Source organism: Ascaphus truei, unplaced genomic scaffold (assembly GCF_040206685.1).
Source record: "Ascaphus truei isolate aAscTru1 unplaced genomic scaffold, aAscTru1.hap1 HAP1_SCAFFOLD_665, whole genome shotgun sequence".
Lineage (NCBI taxonomy): Eukaryota > Metazoa > Chordata > Amphibia > Anura > Ascaphidae > Ascaphus > Ascaphus truei.
The window spans coordinates 44112-60911 of NW_027456998.1; the positions used below are offsets into that span (position 1 = coordinate 44112).

The 16800-nt window shown below is 55.8% G+C and overlaps 1 protein-coding gene across 2 annotated transcripts in view; it reads left to right on the top strand.

Moving 5' to 3' along the window:
* The window catches only part of CCDC93 (CCC complex scaffolding subunit CCDC93), a 133948-nt gene that overhangs the window by 44090 nt on the left and 73058 nt on the right, over window positions 1-16800 (top strand). The window contains exons 7-9 of one of the 2 annotated variants that reach the window (XM_075584584.1): window positions 4210-4260; window positions 8727-8813; window positions 16564-16680. In XM_075584584.1, coding sequence (XP_075440699.1) covers window positions 4210-4260; window positions 8727-8813; window positions 16564-16680 — 255 coding nt within the window. Of the gene's footprint in view, window positions 1-4207; window positions 4261-8726; window positions 8814-16563; window positions 16681-16800 lie in introns of both variants that reach the window. The other variant, XM_075584585.1, reaches the window with a different exon arrangement.

Genomic DNA, 16800 nt, shown 5'->3' on the forward strand with positions numbered 1-16800 from the left:
TCCTAACACAACACATTGCAGGCCTATCCTACCTCTCCTAACACAACACATTGCAGGCCTGTCCTACCTCTCCTAACACAGCACATTGCAGGCCTATCCTACCTATCCTAACACAGCACATCGCAGGCCTATCCTTCCTCTCCTAACACAGCACATTGCAGCCTGCCCTACCTATCCTAACACAGCACATTGCAGGCCTATCCTACCTCTCCTAACACAACATATTGCAGGCCTATCCTACCTCTCCTAACACAGCACATTGCAGGCCTATCCTACCTCCTAGCACAGCACATTGCAGGCCTATCCTACCTCCTAACACAGCACATTGCAGGCCTATCCTACCTCTCCTAACACAGCACATTGCAGGCCTATCCTACCTTCTCTAACACAGCACATTGCAGGCCTATCCTACCTTCTCTAACACAGCACATTGCAGGCCTATCCTACCTTCTCTAACACAGCACATTGCAGGCCTATCCTACCTATCCTAACACAGCACATTGCAGGCCTATCCTACCTTCTCTAACACAGCACATTGCAGGCCTATCCTACCTCTCCTAACACAGCACATTGCAGGCCTATCCTACCTCTCCTAACACAGCACATTGCAGGCCTATCCTACCTCTCCTAACACAGCACATTGCAGGCCTATCCTACCTCTCCTAACACAGCACATTGCAGCCTATCCTACCTCTTCTAACACAGCACATTGCAGCCTATCCTACCTCTTCTAACACAGCACATTGCAGCCTGTCCTACCTCTCCTAACACAGCACATTGCAGCCTATCCTACCTCTTCTAACACAGCACATTGCAAGCCTGTCCTACCTCTCCTAACAGCACATTGCAGGCCTTTCCTTCCTCTCCTAACACAGCACATTGCAGGCCTGTCCTACTTCTCCTAACACAGCACATTGCAGACCTATCCTACCTCTCCTAACACAGCACATTGCAGCCTGTCCTACCTCTCCTAACACAGCACATTGCAGGCCTATCCTACCTCTCCTAACACAGCACATTGCAGCCTGTCCTACCTCTCCTAACACAGCACATCGCAGCCTGTCCTACCTCTCCTAACACAGCACATTGCAGCCTGTCCTACCTCTCCTAACACAGCACATTGCAGCCTGTCCTACCTCTCCTAACACAGCACATTGCAGGCCTATCCTACCTCTCCTAACACAGCACATTGCAGCCTATCCTACCTCTCCTAACACAGCACATTGCAGGCCTATCCTACCTCTCCTAACACAGCACACTGCAGCCTGTCCTACCTCTCCTAACACAGCACATTGCAGCCTGTCCTACCTCTCCTAACACAGCACATTGCAGCCTGTCCTACCTCTCCTAACACAGCACATTGCAGGCCTATCCTACCTCTCCTAACACAGCACATTGCGGCCTATCCTACCTCTCCTAACACAGCACATTGCAGGGATATAAAGAGAAAAAAGGGGGAGCACAGGTTGAAGAATTTGGGGTATCTAGAGTATCTAAATAGATATTTGTGGGTGTGCTAGAAAGATATATTAAATCACTTACACGGCCTTGTGTAAATGCTCTCACAGCAAGGTTTACTTGTCTTAGTGTTCTCTTGGTCGGTTGCCTTCTTCTTTTCAGGACTTGGTTTTCTTTCTGGATATCTTCAACAGTCCTCGGCTTACAATGAGGATGTCTCCCTCGGAGTGAACAGATTGAAAAACAGTGGTTTAGAGGGGAATACAGACAGTATTGATAAAGTCCAATAGGACTGTTGAAGATATCCAGAAAGAAAACCAAGCCCTGAAAAGAAGAAGGCAACCGACCAAGAGAACACTAAGACAAGTAAACCTTGCTGTGAGAGCATTTACACAAGGCCGTGTAAGTGATTTAATATAACTTTCTAGCACACCCACAAATATCTATTTAGATACTCTAGATACCCCAAATTCTTCAACCTGTGCTCCCCCTTTTTTCTCTTTATATCCCTGTACAAATAAGGATCCTGGATAAGGATCCTATTGGGGTCTGAGCCATAGGACAAGAAGACGAACCAGAGGGGACCTTTGTTTATAAGGTTGTAAATTTCATTGTCACATTGCCCCTGTTCTTAAGAACTTAATCAGGGAGCGCCCGGGTTTTTCTTTGTTTCACAGCACATTGCAGGCCTGCCCTACCTATCCTAACACAGCACATTGCAGGCCTATCCTACCTCTCCTAACACAGCACATTGCAGCCTGTCCTACCTCTCCTAACACAGCACATTGCAGCCTGTCCTACATCTCCTAACACAGCACATTGCAGGCCTATCCTACCTCTCCTAACACAGCACAATGCAGGCCTATCCTACCTCTCCTAACACAGCACATTGCAGGCCTGTCCTACCTCTCCTAACACAGCACATTGCAGCCTGTCCTACATCTCCTAACACAGCACATTGCAGCCTGTCCTACCTCTCCTAACACAGCACATTGCAGGCCTATCCTACCTCTCCTAACACAGCACATTGCAGGCCTGTCCTACCTCTCCTAACACAGCACATTGCAGCCTGTCCTACCTCTCCTAACACAGCACATTGCAGGCCTATCCTACCTCTCCTAACACAGCACATTGCAGCCTGTCCTACATCTCCTAACACAGCACATTGCAGGCCTATCCTACCTCTCCTAACACAGCACAATGCAGGCCTATCCTACCTCTCCTAACACAGCACATTGCAGCCTGTCCTACCTCTCCTAACACAGCACATTGCAGCCTGTCCTACATCTCCTAACACAGCACATTGCAGCCTGTCCTACCTCTCCTAACACAGCACATTGCAGGCCTATCCTACCTCTCCTAACACAGCACATTGCAGGCCTGTCCTACCTCTCCTAACACAGCACATTGCAGCCTGTCCTACCTCTCCTAACACAGCACATTGCAGGCCTATCCTACCTCTCCTAACACAGCTCATTGCAGGACTATCCTACCTCTCCTAACACAGCACATTGCAGCCTATCCTACCTCTCCTAACACAGCACATTGCAGGCCTGTCCTACCTCTCCTAACACAGCACATTGCAGCCTATCCTACCTCTCCTAACACATTGCAGGCCTGTCCTACCTCTCCTAACACAGCACATTGTAGGCCTGTCCTACCTCCTAACACAGCACATTGCAGGCCTGTCCTACCTCTCCTAACACAGCACATTGCAGGTCTATCCTACCTCCTAACACAGCACATTGCAGGCCTGTCCTACCTCTCCTAATACAGCACATTGCAGGTCTATCCTACCTCCTAACACAGCACATTGCAGGCCTGTCCTACCTCCTAACACAGCACATTGCAGGCCTATCCTACCTCTCCTAACACAGCACATTGCAGCCTATCCTACCTCTCCTAACGCAGCACATTGCAGCCTGTCCTACCTCTCCTAACGCAGCACATTGCAGCCTGTCCTACCTCTTCTCACATCACATCTTTTCCTCTCTTGCTCGCTCTCTCTCTTGCTCACCCTCTTGCCCCTCATTCCCCTCTTTCTCTTGCTCTCTTCCCCCTCAATACCTTTTTCATCTCCCCTCCCCCCCTCCCCCCTGCCCCCACTAAAACCTCTCTCACCCTTCTAACCGCGCTCAGTTGCCCCTCTCCTGCAGGAAGCCATTCTCTGCCTGTCCCCTTTGGACGTTCTCAGGCAGCTGATTTTTTTTTTTTTTAAAGTAATAATCCATTAACCCTGGAGGGATTGTGCGGTAATAAGCACAGCTGTGGGATGCTAGTCTCTGTGTGCCCCCCCTCTCTGTGTGCCCCCCCTCTCTGTGTGCCCCCCCTCTCTGTGGGCCCCTCTCTGTGGGCCCCTCTCTGTGGGCCCCTCTCTGTGAGCCCCTCTCTGTGAGCCCCTCTCTGTGGGCCCCTCTCTGTGGGCCCCTCTCTGTGAGCCCCTCTCTGTGAGCCCCTCTCTGTCGGCCCCTCTCTGTGGGCCCCTCTCTGTACATACACTATATTTTTAAATGTTCTCTCCCGAGGTGAGGGCCGCTGGAATGAGGCGCAGATATAATTGTGGGGGTGGGGGGCCCCAGAAACTGTCAGTAATGTGACGTCTCTCTGTGCTGTATACCAGGGTCGCGGTATATTCTGCGTATCACCGTAACGTTTCCGGGGTGGTTACGCCGCTGCCGGAGGATTAGTCTTTACTGTAACTATACTCTGATACCTGCACATTAACCCTCTCCCTGCTGTGCCTTCCCACAGCTCCGCATTAACTCCTTAATGACCGGAATGGCTGCAATGGACATAGAAGCGGTAAGAAGTTCCTTTGCACAAATCCCTTTCTACTTTTATTTTCTATGTTTGAGTTTATTTCCTTAAGCCGCTGAGAGTGTCACTGGAGGGACGCGCGGGACGTGTCGCTGGGGAGACGCGCGGGACGTGTCGCTGGGGAGACGCGCGGGACGTGTCGCTGGGGAGACGCGCGGGACGTGTCGCTGGGGAGACGCGCGGGACGCGTCGCTGGAGAGACGCGCGGGACGCGTCGCTGGAGGGACGCGCGGGACGCGTCGCTGGAGAGACGCGCGGGACGCGTCGCTGGGGAGACGCGCGGGACGCGTCGCTGGGGAGACGCGCGGGACGCGTCGCTGGAGAGACGCGCGGGACGCGTCGCTGGAGAGACGCGCTTGACACGTCGCTGGAGAGACGCGCGGGACGTGTCGCTGGAGAGACGCGCTTGACGTGTCGCTGGAGAGACGCGCGGGACGTGTCGCTGGAGAGACGCGCTTGACGCGTCGCTGGAGGGACGCGCGGGACGTGTCGCTGGAGAGACGCGCGGGTCGTGTCGCTGGAGAGTCGCGCGGGACGCGTCGCTGGAGGGACGCGCGGGACGCGTCGCTGGAGAGACGCGCGGGACGCGTCGCTGGAGAGACGCGCGGGACGCGTCGCTGGAGGGACGCGCGGGACGCGTCGCTGGAGAGACGCGCGGGACGCGTCGCTGGAGGGAGGCGCGGGACGTGTCGCTGGAGAGACGCGCGGGACGTGTCGCTGGAGAGACGCGCGGGACGTGTCGCTGGAGAGACGCGCGGGACGTGTCGCTGGAGAGACGCGCGGGACGTGTCGCTGGAGGGAGGCGCGGGACGCGTCGCTGGAGAGACGCGCGGGACGTGTCGCTGGAGAGACGCGCGGGACGTGTCGCTGGAGAGACGCGCGGGACGCGTCGCTGGAGAGACGCGCGGGACGCGTCGCTGGAGAGACGCGCGGGACGCGTCGCTGGAGAGACGCGCGGGACGCGTCGCTGGAGAGACGCGCGGGACGCGTCGCTGGAGAGACGCGCGGGACGCGTCGCTGGAGGGACGCGCGGGACGTGTCGCTGGAGAGACGCGTCGCTGGAGAGACGCGCGGGACGCGTCGCTGGAGAGACGCGCTTGACACGTCGCTGGAGAGACGCGCGGGACGTGTCGCTGGAGAGACGCGCTTGACGCGTCGCTGGAGGGACGCGCGGGACGTGTTGCTGGAGAGACGCGCTTGACGTGTCGCTGGAGAGACGCGCGGGACGTGTCGCTGGAGAGACGCGCTTGACGCGTCGCTGGAGGGACGCGCGGGACGTGTCGCTGGAGACGCGCGGGACGTGTCGCTGGAGAGACGCGCGGGTCGTGTCGCTGGAGAGTCGCGCGGGACGCGTCGCTGGAGAGACGCGCGGGACGCGTCGCTGGAGAGACGCGCGGGACGCGTCGCTGGAGAGACGCGCGGGACGCGTCGCTGGAGAGACGCGCGGGACGCGTCGCTGGAGAGACGCGCGGGACGCGTCGCTGGAGGGACGCGCGGGACGCGTCGCTGGAGGGACGCGCGGGACGCGTCGCTGGAGAGACGCGCGGGACGCGTCGCTGGAGGGACGCGTCGCTGGAGAGACGCGCGGGACGCGTCGCTGGAGAGACGCGCGGGACGTGTCGCTGGAGGGACGCGCGGGACGTGTCGCTGGAGGGACGCGCGGGACGTGTCGCTGGAGAGACGTCGCTGGAGAGACGCGCGGGACGCGTCGCTGGAGGGACGCGCGGGACGCGTCGCTGGAGAGACGCGCGGGACGCGTCGCTGGAGAGACGCGCGGGACGCGTCGCTGGAGAGACGCGCGGGACGCGTCGCTGGAGAGACGCGCGGGACGCGTCGCTGGAGGGACGCGCGGGACGCGTCGCTGGAGGGACGCGCGGGACGCGTCGCTGGAGAGACGCGCGGGACGCGTCGCTGGAGAGACGCGCGGGACGCGTCGCTGGAGAGACGCGCGGGACGCGTCGCTGGAGAGACGCGCGGGACGCGTCGCTGGAGAGACGCGCGGGACGCGTCGCTGGAGGGACGCGCGGGACGCGTCGCTGGAGGGACGCGCGGGACGCGTCGCTGGAGGGACGCGCGGGACGCGTCGCTGGAGGGACGCGCGGGACGTGTCGCTGGAGAGACGCGTCGCTGGAGGGATGCGCGGGACGTGTCGCTGGAGAGACGCGCGGGACGCGTCGCTGGAGAGACGCGCGGGACGCGTCGCTGGAGGCGTCGCTGGAGGGACGCGTCGCTGGAGGGACGCGTCGCTGGAGGGACGCGTCGCTGGAGGGACGCGCGGGACGCGTCGCTGGGGAGACGCGCGGGACGCGTCGCTGGGGAGACGCGCGGGACGCGTCGCTGGGGAGACGCGCGGGACGCGTCGCTGGGGAGACGCGCGGGACGCGTCGCTGGGGAGACGCGCGGGACGCGTCGCTGGGGAGACGCGTCGCTGGGGAGACGCGCGGGACGCGTCGCTGGGGAGACGCGCGGGACGCGTCGCTGGAGGGACGCGCGGGACGCGTCGCTGGAGGGACGCGCGTGACGCGTCGCTGGAGGGACGCGCGGGACGCGTCGCTGGGGAGACGCGCGGGACGCGTCGCTGGGGAGACGCGCGGGACGCGTCGCTGGGGAGACGCGCGGGACGCGTCGCTGGAGGGACGCGCGGGACGCGTCGCTGGAGGGACGCGCGGGACGCGTCGCTGGAGGGACGCGTCGCTGGAGGGACGCGCGGGATGTTTCTACGCACATCACACTCTTACTTTGTGTTCAACCAATGAGAACCTCTCAGGCACACAGTGCTACAGGTCCGAGAGCCCAGACGTGCGGTTCTGGGGTTCTCCGCTCCGGTGCCCGGCCGTGCGGTTCTGGGGTTCTCCGCTCCGGTGCCCAGCCGTGCGGTTCTCTGGTTCTCCGCTCCGGTGCCCAGCCGTGCGGTTCTCTGGTTCTCCGCTCCGGTGCCCAGCCGTGCGGTTCTGGGGTTCTCCGGTGCCCAGCCGTGCGGTTCTGGGGTTCTCCGCTCCGGTGCCCAGCCGTGCGGTTCTGGGGTTCTCCGCTCCGGTGCCCAGCCGTGCGGTTCTGGGGTTCTCCGCTCCAGTGCCCAGCCGTGGGGTTCTGGGGTTCTCCGCTCCGGTGCCCAGCCGTGGGGTTCTCCGCTCCAGTGCCCAGCCGTGGGGTTCTGGGGTTCTCCGCTCCGGTGCCCAGCCGTGGGGTTCTGGGGTTCTCCGCTCCGGTGCCCAGCTGTGGGGTTCTGGGGTTCTCCGCTCCGGTGCCCAGCCGTGCGGTTCTGGGGTTCTCCGCTCCGGTGCCCAGCCGTGGGGTTCTGGGGTTCTCCGCTCCGGTGCCCAGCCGTGCGGTTCTGGGGTTCTCCGCTCCGGTGCCCAGCCGTGCGGTTCTGGGGTTCTCCGCTCCGGTGCCCAGCCGTGCGGTTCTGGGGTACTCCGCTCCGGTGCCCAGCCGTGCGGTTCTGGGGTTCTTCTCTGTCCCTATTAAATATAACAAATTACCGCGAGTCATAAAATCTGAGCTGTTCCCCATTATCCGGGGTGCGTTCGCGTGTAGGGAAGTAAACATAATGATGCCCCTTTACAAAGCATTAGTAAGACCACACCTTAAATATGGAGTACAATCCTAAGAAAAGACATTGTGGAACTAGAGAGAGTGCAGAGAAGAGCCACCAAATTAATAAAGGGGATGGACAATCTAACTTATGAGGAGAGGCTAGCTAAATTATATTTATTTACATTAGAAAAGAGGCGTCTAAGAGGGTATATGATAACTATATACAGATATATTCAGGGACAATACAAGGAGCTTTCAAAAGGACTATTCATACCACGGGCAGTACAAAGGACTCGGGGCCATCCCTTACGGTTGGAGGAAAGGAGATTTCACCAGCAACAAAGGAAAGGGTTCTTTACAGTAAGGGCAGTTACAGTGTGGAATTCATTACCCATGGAGACTGTGATGGCAGATACAATAGATCTGTTCAAAAAAAGGTTAGACATCTTTTTAGATAGGAAAGGTATACAGGGATATACCAAATAAGTATACATGGGAAGGATGTTGATCCAGGGATTAATCCGATTGCCAATTCCTGGAGTCAGGAAGGAATTTATATTTCCCCTTATGAGAAATCATTAAATTATATGACTCTGGGGTTTGTGTTTGCCTTCCTCTGGATCAATAAGTAAGTATAGATATAGGATAAAGCATCTGTCAACTCAATTTAGCATAGGTTGAACTTGATGGACATATATTTATTTTTTTCAACCTCATCTACTATGTAACTACTGTATGTAACTGTGTATATCAGCCCGCAACCCGGTGTGTGTGTGGGTGTGTGTATCAGCCCCTGTCCCGCGTGTGTGTATGTGTATGTATCAACCCCTGTTATTTATGTATGTTTCAGCCCCTGTCCCGCATGTGCGTGTTTCCGTCTCCGGGATATTTGTTATTGCTGTGTGTAATTACAGGGACGTCTGACCGCCAGCACTGTGGGACAGATTGTGGGGCTGCAGTCAGATGAGATTAAGCAGATGGTGTCAGAATACGCTGAGAAGGTGAGAACTTTCCCACTGTGCGGTCTGTGTGCGACGATCTCTGGGGACTCCGCTCGCCCCCGCTGTGTCCCCGCCACCGCTGTGTCCCCGCCCCCGCTGTGTCCCCGCCCCCGCTGTGTCCCCGCCCCCGGCTGTGTCCCGGCCCCCGCTGTGTCCCCGCCCCGCTGTGTCCCCTCCCCCGCTGTGTCCCGGCCCCCGCTGTGTCCCGGCCCTCGCTGTGTCCCGGCCCCCGCTGTATCCCGGCCCCCGCTGTGTCCCGGCCCCCGCTGTGTCCCGGCCCCCGCTGTGTCCCGGCCCCCGCTGTGTCCCGGCCCCCGCTGTGTCCCCGCCCCCGGCTGTGTCCCCGCCCCCGGCTGTGTCCCCGCCCCCGGCTGTGTCCCCGCCCCCGGCTGTGTCCCCGCCCCCGGCTGTGTCCCCGCCCCCGGCTGTGTCCCGCCCCCGCTGTGTCCTCGCCCCCCCTGTGTCCCCGGACACACTGGTAGCTAAGAGACGGTCCGGATCTCCCCATCCCCACGTTATGCCTCCGTCCTCCCCATCGATGCGTGTCCCCGAATTCTGTAATGAGCTTGGGAACCGCAGGGACTGAGCTCTCATAGAAGTGAGCCACGCCACGTGGGATCAGAGACTGAGCTCTCATAGAAGTGAGCCACGCCACGTGGGATCAGAGACTGAGCTCTCAGAAGTGAGCTACGCCACGTGGGATCAGAGACTGAGCTCTCATAGAAGTGAGCCACGCCACGTGGGATCAGAGACTGAGCTCTCATAGAAGTGAGCCACGCCACGTGGGATCAGAGACTGAGCTCTCATAGAAGTGAGCCACGCCACGTGGGATCAGAGACTGAGCTCTCAGAAGTGAGCCACGCCACGTGGGATCAGAGACTGAGCTCTCATAGAAGTGAGCCACGCCACGTGGGATCAGAGACTGAGCTCTCATAGAAGTGAGCCACGCCACGTGGGATCAGAGACTGAGCTCTCATAGAAGTGAGCCTCGCCACGTGGAATCAGAGACTCGTCAAGCTTTGCTAATGAGACGATAATCACTGCCACGCCCGTTCCCTATGGCAGGAGCAGAGCTGGGCGGGAGCAGTAAATACCCCGTATACCCTGTATACCCCGCTGCCGCGCCTATTACTGACGGGTCAAATATTTCTTCTGGAGAGAGTGTGCCGTGTGCAGTGTAAAAGGTTATGTTGGCATCTTCTTCCCGATGATCACTGACCGCGATCGCTGACCGCGGGCGGAGGAGACTAGTTCTGGTATTGGTCTTGTTACTTTGTATTGTGGTGATAATGATTCGAGCAGCGGTTTAGGATATTTGGTCAGGCCGTCTCGCCACGACTCACCCTGCGATCGGACGCTGCCGCCGGGCACTTCACCGCTAAGGTAAATGCCTGACCGTAAAAAACCCCAGAGCTTATAAACCCTTAAACTCCTTACTGCATAACAGCCGCGACCAAATGTCACATCCGTTATAGCAGCGCACGTTTCCGTTAGCGTCACATCGTTCTTTTCCCGCTGTCTCTTAGAAATCTGTTATTCTCTTTATCCTCCCGGCACCGGCCGGTTCTGCCCTGTTTCCGCGCAGGCGTGATTCCCTTTGTCCTCCCGGCACCGGCCGGTTCCGACCCTGTTTCCACGCAGGCGTGATTCCCTTTGTCCTCCCGGCACCGGCCGGTTCTGCCCTGTTTCCGCGCAGGCGTGATTCCCTTTGTCCTCCCGGCACCGGCCGGTTCCGACCCTGTTTCCGCGCAGGCGTGATTCCCTTTGTCCTCCCGGCACCGGCCGGTTCTGTCCCTGTTTCCGCGCAGGCGTGATTCCCTTTGTCCTCCCGGCACCGGCCTGTTCTGTCCCGTTCCGCGCAGGCGTGATTCCCTTTATCCTCCCGGCACCGGCCCGGTTCTGTCCCTGTTTCCGCGCAGGCTTGATTCCCTTTGTCCTCCCGGCACCGGCCTGGTCTGTGCCGTGCAGGTGTGATGAGAAGGAACAAACATATAATAATAATGATGTCTGTGTAGGAGTGGGGTGCAGGTTCGAGCGTGTACGAGCGTGGTACGATTAATCGAACACTTACTGTCACTTTCTCCATTGCTGATTAATGCATCATTTCACCTAAGAAGCTTTTATCTGGTTCTGCATTAAAGTGAAACTGGAAGTTCAGACGCCGATTTCTTCCCCGCTGTGTAACTCTCTGGTATCTTCTAGAGCAGCGGTGCGCAAACGGGGGGGGCGCGCCCCCCAGGGGGGTCGGGAGAATTTGTGGGGGGGCGCGGGATGTTACAGAGGCCCTGCGCTCTTCCCCCACGGCATTTAAATGAAATGCCGGGGGAGGTGTGAGGCCTCTGTAACGCACTAACATGATGGCGGCCGGGTCTTCGGCAACGTGACGTCACATGACCCGCGACGTCATTTGACACAGCGACATTGGGAGAGGGGGGGGGGGGCGCGAACGCTGCAGCTCCCAGGAAGGGGGCCCAGCTCAAAAAGTTTGCGCACCGCTGTTCTAGAGCAGAGCACTTCTCCCGCGGAGAATATTAAACTTCACTCGGATTAATAAGCAGAACTGTTTAACTTTTACACTTCTATGTGGGGGTCGTCTCTTTCATAATTACTCCCGCGTAACAGACCTCAGTAATTCTGGTTCATCACATAAAAAGAAACGTTTATTTTCAACATAAATACTTACATAAAAATATTACAAAATGGCGTTGACACGTGATGGTATTCTTTAAACGTGGTAGCTTAGTTTTCTGTTTCTGAGTGGGATCTTGGTATTGGATCATGGTATTGGATCTTGGTATCATGATAAAACTTCTGTTTCCTTCATCGTGGGTTTAACTCGTCTCTCCTCCTGGTGGAATCACCGTGTCCTCACATCCTGATGGAATCAATCATTCTTTGCCTCGCCGCTTGTCTCTCGCTTCTCTCTTGCTACATCATGGTGGAATCAAGACGTGCTTCACCTCCTCCCTCACTCTGTGCTACATATTTATTCAAATAATAATCATTGGATTAGCTCTTACTATATATTTCTATTCTAAATTAGGTCCTGCAGCTTCAAACTGATGTCATCTGAACTGCCCACACCTCCATACATAGAATAACTAAATATGGCATATGTTCTAGAAGATTCGCAGAGCTTCAGTCATAGCCTCTTCTCTCAGATAAAACCACAGTTGTCACTAATCATTAAAGTGTTGGCCTAAACAGGGTTTAGACCCTCAGAACAGCTGCACCCTCATTATAATTCTCCAATAAACTCTCAATTATAACTCTCATTTAAAGCTTCCAATGTCTGCGCTCCAGATCAGAACCAACGCTAATGCCACCCTAACTCCTGTTACTAGTTTTAAATACTTGGGCATATGGTTTGACTCCCATTTAACATTCGGGATGCACATTGATATCCTGACATCCAAAACCTATGCCAAACTAGGGGTACTTTACAGGAATAAATCCTCCCTAAGTCTGCTGGTCAGAAAGCGTATCGCACAGCAGATGCTAATGCCAGTTATCGACTATGGGGACATAGTATACGGCTCCGCACCCCAAACCCACCTTAGCACACTTGACACCCTCTACAATTCAATATACCGATTTGTTCTCCAATGCAACTATAACACACATCACTGCGAAATGCTTAAAGAACTAGATTGGTCAACACTAGAGTCTAGGCGCAAAGTTCACCTTTCCTGTCTTGCCTGCAAATACTTTCTGGGCAAACTACCCACCTATCTGAACCAGCTCCTCACCCCTACCATATGCAGCACCTATCATCTGAGATCTGACTCCAAAGACTGTTCATGGTCTCAAGGTTCAACAAAGTATCCGTCCGCTCCTCCTTCTCATACCGTGCACCCCAAAACTGGAACAGTCTACCGGAGACTCTCACAGCCTGTAGAAAAAACCAAGCCGGCTGTAAGCTCAAGGAAAAAAGCTGAATATAGTCTGTAATTGGTAATAGCTTAAACAGGATAGTCAGGGTAATAGGCACTAATATAGAGGTGACGTGAGGCAGCGGTGAGGGCGATAATCAGAAGGATGTAGCCCTGAGATGTAAACAAATCCATGGAAACAAGTGGCTGCTGCAAATGTCAAACTATCCCAAACACGCTGTGTATCCGACGTGGAGTAACAAGGATACTCACAATCCCAAACAAGCTGTGTATCCGACGTGGAGTAACAAGGATACTCACAATCCCAAACACGCTGTGTATCCGACGTGGAGTAACAAGGATACTCACAATCCCAAACACGCTGTGGATCCGCGTGGAGTAACAAGGATACTCACAATCCCAAACACGCTGTGTATCCGACGTGGAGTAACAAGGATACTCACAATCCCAAACACGCTGTGTATCCGACGTGGAGTAACAAGGATACTCACAATCCCAAACACGCTGTGTATCCGACGTGGAGTAACAAGGATACTCACAATCCCAAACACGCTGTGTATCCGACGTGGAGTAACAAGGATACTCACAATCCCAAACACACTGTGTATCCGACGTGGAGTAACAAGGATACTCACAATCCCAAACACGCTGTGTATCCGACGTGGAGTAACAAGGATACTCACAATCCCAAACACGCTGTGTATCCGACGTGGAGTAACAAGAATACTCACAATCCCAAACACGCTATGTATCTGACGTGGAGTTACAAGGATACTCACAATCCCAAACACGCTGTGTTTCCGACGTGGAGTAACAAGGATACTCACAATCTCAAACACGCTGTGTATCCGACGTGGAGTAACAAGGATACTCACAATCCCAAACACGCTGTGTATCCGACGTGGAGTAACAAGGATACTCACAATCCCAAACACGCTGTGTATCCGACGTGGAGTAACAAGGATACTCACAATCCCAAACACACTGTGTATCCGACGTGGAGTAACAAGGATACTCACAATCCCAAACACGCTGTGTATCCGACGTGGAGTAACAAGGATACTCACAATCCCAAACACGCTGTGTATCCGACGTGGAGTAACAAGAATACTCACAATCCCAAACACGCTATGTATCTGACGTGGAGTAACAAGGATACTCACAATCCCAAACACGCTGTGTATCCGACGTGGAGTAACAAGGATACTCACAATCCCAAACACGCTGTGTATCCGATGTGGAGTAACAAGGATACTCACAATCCCAAACACGCTGTGTAGCCGACGTGGAGTAACAAGGATACTCACAATCCCAAACACGCTGTGTAGCCGACGTGGAGTAACAAGGATACTCACAATCCCAAACACGCTGTGTATCCGACGTGGAGTAACAAGGATACTCACAATCCCAAACACGCTATGTATCTGACGTGGAGTAACAAGGATACTCACAATCCCAAACACGCTATGTATCTGACGTGGAGTAACAAGGATACTCACAATCCCAAACACGCTGCGTATCCGACGTGGAGTAACAAGGATACTCACAATCCCATCGCCGGTTCCCCTTCCTCGTGGCCAAACACGACTGTGAAACAGCTCCTGAATCCCCAGGCGGCGTCTCTCCGATCCACAGAAGTATGAATGCCAAACGTGAAAAAGCTGAACTCACCAGCCTGGAAATGAAGTAAAAAAAACTTTATTTAACTACACTAAGTGCTATGGATCAGTACTGCGTGGTGTGTTGGGATACGTGGCACTAAGTGCTATGGATCAGTACTGCGTGGTGTGTTGGGAGACGTGGCACTAAGGGCTATGGATCAGTAATGCGTGGTGTGTTGGGAGACGTGGCACTAAGGGCTATGGATCAGTACTGCGTGGTGTTAGGAGACGTGGCACTAAGGGCTATGGATCAGTACTGCGTGGTGTTAGGAGATGTGGCACTAAGGGCTATGGATCAGTACTGCGTGGTGTGTTGGGAGACGTGGCACTAAGGGCTATGGATCAGTACTGCGTGGTGTGGGGACACGTGGCACTAAGGGCTATGGATCAGTACTGCGTGGTGTGTTGGGAGACGTGGCACTAAGGGCTATGGATCAGTACTGCATGGTGTTAGGAGACGTGGCACTAAGGGCTATGGATCAGTACTGCGTGGTGTGTTGGGAGACGTGGCACTAAGGGCTATGGATCAGTACTGCGGGGTGTGGGGACACGTGGCACTAAGGGCTATGGATCAGTACTGCGTGGTGTGTTTGGAGACGTGGCACTAAGGGCTATGGATCAGTACTGCGTGGTGTGTTGGGATACGTGGCACTAAGGGCTATGGATCAGTACTGCGTGGTGTGTTGGGAGACGTGGCACTAAGGGCTATGGATCAGTACTGCGTGGTGTGTTGGGAGACGTGGCACTAAGGGCTATGGATCAATACCGCGTGGTGTTGGGAGACGTGACTCTAAGGGCTATGGATCAGTACTGCGTGGTGTTGGGAGACGTGGCACTAAGGGCTATGGATCAGTAATGCGTGGTGTGTTGGGAGACGTGGCACTAAGGGCTATGGATCAGTACTGCGTGGTGTTGGGAGACGTAGCACTAAGGGCTATGGATCAGTACTGCGTGGTGTGTTGGGAGACGTGGCACTCAGGGCTTTGGATCAGTACTGCGTGGTGTTGGGAGACGTGGCACTAAGGGCTATGGATCAGTACTGCGTGGTGTGGGGACACGTGGCACTAAGGGCTATGGATCAGTACTGCGTGGTGTGTTGGGAGACGTGGCACTAAGGGCTATGGATCAGTACTGCGTGGTGTTAGGAGACGTGGCACTAAGGGCTATGGATCAGTACTGCATGGTGTTAGGAGACGTGGCACTAAGGGCTATGGATCAGTACTGCGTGGTGTTAGGAGACGTGGCACTAAGGGCTATGGATCAGTACTGCGTGGTGTGTTGGGAGACGTGGCACTAAGGGCTATGGATCAGTACTGCGGGGTGTGGGGACACGTGGCACTAAGGGCTATGGATCAGTACTGTGTGGTGTGTTGGGAGACGTGGCACTAAGGGCTATGGATCAGTACTGTGTGGTGTGTTGGGATACGTGGCACTAAGGGCTATGGATCAGTACTGCGTGGTGTGTTGGGAGACGTGGCACTAAGGTCTATGGATCAGGACTGCGTGGTGTGTTGGGAGACGTGGCACTAAGGGCTATGGATCAATACTGCGTGGTGTGTTGGGAGACATAGCACTAAGGGCTATGGATCAGTACCGTGTGGTGTGTTGGGAGACGTGGCACTAAGGGCTATGGATCAGTACTGTGTGGTGTGTTGGGAGACGTGGCACTAAGGGCTATGGATCAGTACTGCGTGGTGTTGGGATACGTGGCACTAAGGGCTATGGATCAGTACTGCGTGGTGTTGGGAGATGTGGCACTAAGGGCTATGGATCAGTACTGCGTGGTGTGTTGGGAGACGTTTCACTAAGGGCTATGGATCAGTACTGCGTGGTGTTGGGAGACGTGGCACTAAGGGCTATGGATCAGTAATGCGTGGTGTGTTGGGAGACGTGGCACTAAGGGCTATGGATCAGTACTGCGTGGTGTTGGGAGACGTGGCACTGAGGGCTATGGATCAGTACTGCGTGGTGTTGGGAGACGTGGCACTGAGGGCTATGGATCAGTACTGCGTGGTGTTGGGAGACGTGGCACTGAGGGCTACGGATCAGTACTGCGTGGTGTTGGGAGACGTGGCACTGAGGGCTATGGATCAGTACTGCGTGGTGTTGGGAGACGTGGCACTGAGGGCTACGGATCAGTACTGCGTGGTGTTGGGAGACACGGCTTGCAGTCTCCTGTTCCCTGTCTCCCAGCAGCAGTCGGAGCGGTCGGGAGAGGAACGGCCGGAGAAGCTGGGAACGGTGCAGCAGCATGGCAGGAAAATCACATCCCTCAGCAAGCAGATCAGCCAGAAACGCACACTCCTGGAGCAGGTAACCTGAGCCGTGTCTCCCTCCCCCCCCGAGCCGTGTCTCTCACCCCCCCCCGAGCCGTGTCTCTCCCCCCCCCCGAGCCGTGTCTCTCCCCCCCCCGAGCCGTGTCTCCCTCCCCCC